Source organism: Peromyscus leucopus, chromosome X, assembly GCF_004664715.2.
Source record: "Peromyscus leucopus breed LL Stock chromosome X, UCI_PerLeu_2.1, whole genome shotgun sequence".
In the NCBI taxonomy this organism is placed as follows: Eukaryota; Metazoa; Chordata; class Mammalia; order Rodentia; family Cricetidae; genus Peromyscus; species Peromyscus leucopus.
In genome coordinates this window covers 18,009,735-18,017,475 of record NC_051083.1, presented here as the reverse complement: position 1 = coordinate 18,017,475, position 7,741 = coordinate 18,009,735, and the positions used below count along the sequence as shown (strand labels likewise).

At 42.6% G+C, this 7,741-nt stretch overlaps 1 protein-coding gene across 1 annotated transcript; it reads right to left on the bottom strand.

Annotated features, from left to right (window-relative positions):
* Window positions 1-577: 577 nt before the first annotated feature.
* On the bottom strand, window positions 578-3,916 carry LOC119086703 (EZH inhibitory protein). The gene is made up of 2 exons (XM_037199390.1): window positions 2,570-3,916; window positions 578-2,224 (listed from the first exon to the last, which is right to left on the bottom strand). The coding sequence occupies exons 1-2, from the start codon at window positions 2,796-2,798 to the stop codon at window positions 1,659-1,661; spliced, it is 795 nt and encodes a 264-aa protein (XP_037055285.1). The 5' UTR covers window positions 2,799-3,916; the 3' UTR covers window positions 578-1,658.
* Between the last annotated feature and the right edge of the window lie 3,825 nt (window positions 3,917-7,741).

The following is a 7,741-nucleotide window of genomic DNA, read 5'->3' as shown; positions in this document are numbered from 1 at the left end:
CTTTTTAAAATATGAAGGGGCAGCACTAAGCGAGGGTCTATGGTCATATTGGTCATTATAACCAGAAAAAGAGGAGAAATGAGAGAAGGTATTTTCCTGACCTCATTTACATTTTTAACTCTCTCATCTCTTTCTTGCTTCCAGCTTAAGTTTTTGAACTGCTCATTTCTGTTACAGTAGTTATATGGTCAAAGTGAAAAATGTAAAACACTGAAGACCATATCATCCCAGTTATTTAGGAAGCACACTATTCATGCATTTCTCTCCCAATGTCTGCGTCTCGAATGCACAAACATTTTTCACAATTGATTTTTCATCCACACACATTCAAATATTTGAAGAAAGCCATGCCACGTGTGTTGCTCCCGCCACCAAGTCCCGCCAGTCCCAGAGCCCACTTATAAACACACAGATTCTTACATTATTTAAACTGCTTGGCCAATAGCTCAGGCCTATCATTGTCTAGCTCTTACTTTTATATTTAGCCCATTTCTATTAATCTTTACTTTGCCACGTGGCTCGTGGCTTACCGGTACTTTACATCTTTCTTGTCCTGGTGGCGGGTGCTCCAGGCGGTCTCCCCTCTCCTTCCTTTCTCCATTCTCCTATTAGTCCCGCCTATACTTCCTGTTTGGCTGTTGGCCACTCAGGGTCTACTTACATATAGCGCCATCCACAGCACACATGCATCTCATTAACATTGCCCATCTATGACCAAGTCTCATCTGAGCCTTCAGAAGGCCCGCCCCTCTTTTTCTCCTCTCCCTACCAACTTCCAACACATAAACCCTATTCTACTATCAAAATTAAGTCCCCTTATCCTCAGGCACTGGACTGGACCCCAGCTATTCTCTCCTCATCAGTCTTCTTCCCAGCCCCCACTTCCCATTTTTCCCTCCCCACTTGAGATCATGCCCACTCTGCCTTTTTCGGACTCTTCATATTTTTTTTTCCTTTCCCAAGTTATAAGTCACCTATGCTAAAAAGCTATACAAATGGCCTTAAGTAGTAACGTTTGGGGCAGAGCTCCATCTCAGACAGTTCTAGGTCAGTATTTTATCCCTCATTCCTTCCAAACAGTCAGCTAGCTTGATGATACTCCTTAATCCTCCAGGTATGAAATCCTAAAAGTAATTGCACCACAATAGAGACTAAATTTTTAAAATAAAACTTAATACTTTTATTAAAATGTTTAATTACATAAAGCAATGGGGAAGGCAAAACTCTGAGAAGCAAAAAAAAAGAAAGAAACCCCAACAACAACAAAAACCGGGCTAGGGAAGCATGGAATTGAAGCGGCTTATTAAGTGCTGGTTAGCCGGGCCCAGGGGGCTTCAAAACTGCTCTGGATAATGGTGAATAGGGAGAAATCCTAGAAACCTCACACAGAAAACAGTGGACAGGTGCGGATTCCTTTTGTGAGTCTGGGAAGACACAAGAGTCACAGCACCGGTGGAGTAGGGGAGTGAGGGGCATGCCCTACTTCCTCCTATAGAGAGTGAAGGGGATCCTTTGCTTTTTCCTGTAACTCTCCAAAAGTGGAAGAATCCAGGGTATCCAGGTCAGGGATCAAGGCACATCAAAGGGTACTGTGGCTAGGCACAGAGGTAGAACTCATGGTACTAAATGGACAGGAGCAGGCGTTTCGGTCAAGTGACCTACTTGCTTGGGGAAGAGGGGGCACTCGAATCACTGGATGAATCAAGAGACAATAAGGAGGAGGAAGAGTGGGAACTTTCATTATGCTGACTACAGGGAGGATATGGCGTACGAGGAGGGGAAGGGGAAGAGGCCCGCATACGGACTGGGCGCCTTGAAGGAGAGCTCGAGGTCGCCGGGAAGGATCTCTTCAGAAATTCATATCCGGAACTGGAAGGGTTTGCTCGTACCAGTATCACGCCGCCGCCGCTGGACCCGGACGCACCGCCGCTGGACCCGGACGCACCACGGCTGGACCCGGACGCACCACGGCTGGACCCGGACGCACCACGGCTGGACCTGGACTCGCTGCGGCCTCTGCGAGTTGTCGCAGGGGTGCTCCTGGTATCAGGAACGTTCTCCCTGGCAGTGCTGTCAACAGCAGAATCCGGTGAGGTGGCTCGACGGCGTAAATTCCGGCCTCTCTGCTGGTCAGCGAGGCAAACTTCAGGGTTAACCTCCGAGGCACCGCCGCGATGACCAGATGCAGTGGCATGTGAGCGGAGAACCCTGCCTCCAATGTCGCCTATGAGATCAGGGGTGAAAAATACACAGACATCAGGAACCTGCACAGTGGCCTGCTCAAGGAAACCCTGGCCAACAGGAATGAAGGGGCTGCTGCTATCAAAGATGAACTCTATCATATCAGTCCAGTGATGACCGGAGACAGGCAGAAAAGCTTGGCTGCGGGGCCTAGGCGCCGGAGTAGCCACATGATGTGACATGGTGGCCGTGCTCCTGAGGGCAGGGCCGAGGAATTCCTGGAAGAATTCCTGGCGCTGTAAAGGAGGCTCAGAATGGTGAGAGGTCAGAAAATAGGATGGCTGAGTCGTAGAAGGCCACTCTGTAACTTCCAGAAGCTGAAGCTCACCTGTAGGTGGTAGATCTCGGCTGGACGGCTCACCCCGACTGCTCTGCCGCTGGTTCCTGCTGGAGGTGGCGGCTCCTTCCGAGGACTGGTCCAGCCTTCCTTGGCTCCTGGTCCTGGGCCTGGAAGGTCCAACTTCTACCCTTGGACTGTCAGGGTCGCAGGCACCCTGGAGGTTGCCGCGCTGATTCTCAGACCCACGAGGTGTCCCCGGATTCCTACCAGTCGACATTTCGGCAGCGAGGCTGAAGAGAGTGTTGTCCGTCACTGAGTCACCACCGCAGGCCCTGAGGCAACAGGCTCTTTGCTGCAGGACTCCCAGGTGTTCCTGGGTGGCCTCGGCTACCCTGACACGTAGGCCAAGTGGTGCCTCCGCTCTTTCGCTGAGGGTGACTAGGTGGCCAAATCGATGGGCTTACCAGCTTCTGGCCAAGGCAAAGGGCTTCAACCCTCCTGCCCCACTCAATCAGAAAGAAGGCTTCTGCTCAGCTAGCTAGGAAACTAGGTAGACTTAGAGCTGAGAGAGGAGGCCAGTGGGTGGAGCTAGCTCAATTCTAGCCTCGGATTGGCCGGCTGCAAGTAATGCAAATTTTACTTGGGCTGGACCGCCCTTCACCTGGCCCCGACTAGGACACTGGAGGTCAGAGTAGCTTCTAGTGGTTTCTGGTGTGCTCTTAGCCCCACTTCCCCCAACCACGCTTTCAGGAAGTCAAAAGTCGAAATTTCACAAGCCCTCCACCCTAGCCTGAGAATGTTTGGGGTGGGAACATCGACATGAATTATGTGCAACACCTCAAACGAGTGTGCTCATCCCTTGTGAGTCGGTCTTGGGATCACTTTAACAATTGACTACACACTGACCGATAAGCTCTATCTCCGCGGCCACGCGTGACTCTACTGCTTTCCTTTAAGCCACCAGGTGACCTGGCTAGGGTTTTAAGTTTGCTGAGGGGCCTAAGGATTTCAAGGGGGATCATGAGGCCCACATTGTCTTGGATTTGAAATGTTCAGCAAGGAATGTCAGGCTTTACAATTTTCCAGTACGCCACTTCCCCCCTGTCTTGCCCTGAAACACAGGCCAGACTGCTTAAGATTCAGCTGATGAATTAATTGACTCGGGCTCATCTTCTGGGTTTTTTTTTTTCTACTTTACTGTCGGCACAGACCTTTTAAATTTAGTACTTACACACATTTTTAATTATTAAAAAAAAGGGCTGTTGTTTTGGGTATCCTCAAACAGAAAAGTAAATCCACCAAAATCAGCAACCAGGCGAAAGCCTTTAATCCTAACACTCAGGAGGCAGAGGCGGGCAGATCTCTGTGAGTTCAAGGCCAGCCTGGTCTACAGAGCTAGTTCCAGGGCAGCCAGGGTTATACAAAGAAACCCTGTCTTGAAAAAAAAACAAAACAAAAAATAACAAAAAAAGCTGCAACTAAATTTTCTCATGCCTACAGTCAAATACTGGGAAAGTTAAATTATATCTTCATAAAATGGCCATCCATCCATATTTCCTAGTTTTAGGAAAATAGAATGATTCAAGCAGAAGTACTATTTTGTAACTTGTTTGGAGGGGTCCAGAAAATACATTTTTCATGTCAATGAATACATACTGACAAGGAGACAGGTGTGGTATCTCACACCTGTGATTGTAGCACTAGGGAAGGGTGAGAGCAGGATTTCAATCTGAAGGTCACCCTGGGCTGCAAGCTGAGACCCTATCTCAAAACAACAAAGTACCCACAAAACCGTTTTGCAACTAAAACACCCTCCTTTTGGGGAGGAAACATATGTTTTCAAACATTCTTGTACTGACCAATATTTATGCTCTTTCTATTTTTTCACATCAATGTGAGACACACATTAGTGTGCTCATTAAAGATTGCCCAGTCAAATGTGTCTTTATTGTGGATTACTTCTCAGAGGAAGACATTCTTGGTATAAGCCTGTGCACATTTATAATTTTAGCAGAAGCAAATGGGACACTTAACAGAATGGATGAGCAACTGGACTGGAATATAAAAATAGACTAGACTGGTATTTGGTGTGTTAAATACGGGGGAATGGCAAGTGGGTCTGAAATAGAAAGTGAATGCGATGAAATGGAGAGTCAGTGCAAAATGGAATGAAATAGGGACTGAGACTCATACTTGAACAGTCTGATACGGACAGCTGAATAGGTCACAAATTGAATAGAATAGAATGATCAAAAACAGAATGAATCAGAACATACCTAATCCATGAAAGAAAAATACAGCATATGGAACAATGCAGTGCCAAGTAAAATATTAAAATAGTGAGAAATCAAATTAGGAAAGTCCTGGCATCATTTAGTACAGCTTTTAAAATAGCAGAGAAAGCTATTCCATATATGTGGAAGTGTGTGTGTGTGTGTGTGTGTGTGTGTGTGTGTGTGTGTGTGTTTGCTTGGTGCTTGGTTGTTAGGGAGTGGTACTACTAGACAGGGAATAGAAGGTGTGGCCTTGTTGGAGGAAGTGTGTGGATGTGGGCTTTGAGTTTTCAGAAGCCTAAGCTGGGCCCAGTGGCTCTCTCTTCCTGCTGCCTGGGGATCTGGATATAGAACTCTCAGCTCCTCCAGCATCATGTCTGTCTATGTGCTACTATGCTTCCCACCATTCTGATAATGGACCTCTAAAACCTTAAGCAAACCCTAATTAAATGTTTTCCTTTAAAAGAATTGCCATGGTCATGGTATCTCTTCACAGCAATAGAAGACTGACTAAGACATACATTTTTTTCAGGTATTTGGAACAAGATTGCCCAACTTAAAAAAGAAATGCAAAAAAGTATTTGTAAAGAATGCCCATATCTAATATTACAATTAATAAATTAAGTTAACATACTCACTAGCTATAAAGTCAATATTATAAAACCAAATTATATTTCTCTATACTAATGTCAGAAATTATGAAAAGGAAAACTTGAAATGCCATTTCTTGTCACTTGAGAAAGTATCAAGCACCTATGACCAAACAATAAAAACTCATAAGATGCTTGCTCAGAAATTACTATATCAATTTTAAAAGAAATTAAATAAAACCGCCATTAATCTGAGGCACAGCGTGGTTAACTGTGGGTTGAAACAGCATTTTCAAACCTTTTCTGTTTATGGCCCCTGCTCAAGCCCCCAAAATTTTATGGAGTCCTGGGTATGAAGGTATATGAAATAGGCACACCAATAAAACAATTGCTAATAATAAACCATAAAGAAATCTATTTTAGGACCGGACGGTGGTGGCGCACACCTTTAATCCCAGCACTCGGGAGGCAGAGGCAGGAGGCTCTCTGTGAGTTCAAGGCCAGCCTGGTCTCCAAAGCGAGTTCCAGGAAAAGGCACCAAAACTACACAGAGAAACACTCTCTTGAAAAAAACAAAACAAAAAAAGAAATCTATTTTAAATAGTTCTATAGTATACATATAATTTTGTTATTTACTAAAGATGATTGTAAACCTTTAAACTAATGGGGTGGGTGGCACCATTCATTTCTGCACAAAGAATTAATTCTTTACGGAATAGTTGATATATCAAGATATAAAGTATCTTCAAAGGTTTTCAGAGTTTATCAATATTTTATGATCGTCAATGCCTAGAATGCTGCTTTATATAAAATGTAGCACAAATATGCAATAATAGAAAATATTAGGAGTATGTTTAGAGCCATTTCAAAATTCTGTCACGATTCCAAGCAAATATTCATTGTACATTTTATGAAACTCAGGACAGCAACTCAAAAAGTAATTTGTAACATCAAATTTATAAAATTCAAAGATAGGCTAACGCGAGATACTCTGAAAAATAATTATAAAAATATTAAATGTTTAACTTTTAAAATAATTAAACAGTAATGTTTCTGTGAGAGTAGAAATCTCTGTATGTAGTGTGAAAGCACTACAATCCATAACAAACAACAGTCTGAGTTGAGGTCTTCCAGGTACCAGTGATCCCACTATGGGATGCAAAGTACATGCCTGCTATGTTTGGAACCAAGGCTAAAATGAAGTTGGGTAATGCTACCCAGGTGAGCTCTGCCAAAAGTACCTCAAACTCATTATGTGTTTGACATTGAATTAACTTTTCTTTATTGTGTAGTACTCTATGCCGTTAAATTTTCCCAACCCCCACAATTCAGTAAAACAACAATATAGGGCTGTCTGTTACTCACACTTTAATTACCTGACCACTGATGATGAGAAAAATGATATCACAAAATTTTAAAAAAAAATTCTCACCAGAATTATATACAGCTCAATGGAATCACACACAATAAAAACCTCAAGAGACTGTTTGTCAGCAGAAATTGGGAAAGTTATTCTAAAATATACATGTTTATCAAAAACTCAAGATCAGCTAAAGTCATCCCAGAATAAGAAATCTGAAGGACTTTTACTGTAATTTTTTGTATACAAATAGTTTTTTTTTTACAGGAATAAAGATAGGTATTTTTTATCCAGATAAAAACATAGAAATAGACAAACCAAAGAACAAAGGGAAAAAACAGAGTTCACAAACAACACGCATCTAGGGCATCAGCCCACAGCAAAAGTAGTAGTACCATGCCTAGGAGGGAGGAGAATATAAGTCAGCAGAGTGGGACCAAGTGGTCATCAAGCCATAGAGAAAACATACATGTGGCCTCTAACCCAAGCCATACAGAAAATTAAATTCCACAAAATAAAGCTTATATCTGAAACATTATATAGGACACAATATCATTAATGATTAAGAAAAGCATTGACGAAGCACACACAATAAACAACAACAAAAAAAAACCGAGAAGAATGGAGTTAAACATTCACACAATAATTCCAACAAATACTTCACAAAATATGATATTCAATGGACTTGTAAATAAAATTCTGCTCAATACTTCTGCTACAAATTAAAATCATAGTGAGGTAGCAGTAAGCATCTATAAGGAAAACCCAAAATGACTACCATCCTCAAGCGTGAAAGAGGGTATTAGAGGAACTAAAACTTTGACATTGTATGCTGGTACCTCTACTTTCAAAAACTATTTGGCCGTATGTATTTAAGCAGAACTTATGCATTTTCTATAACCCAGTAATCCTATACATTAAGTCAATTAATGTGCAAATATGATGGGATATATATATATATATATATATATATATATATATATTGGAACATTTATTT

Bases quoted from the DNA above. Each gene is read 5' to 3' on its own strand.
- LOC119086703 (XM_037199390.1), bottom strand. From the start codon at position 2,798: ATGTCGACTGGTAGGAATCCGGGGACACCTCGTGGGTCTGAGAATCAG. The intron at 2,225-2,569 runs GTGAGCTTCAGC...CTGATCTCATAG, and splicing joins CCGAGATCTACCACCTACAG to GCGACATTGGAGGCAGGGTT.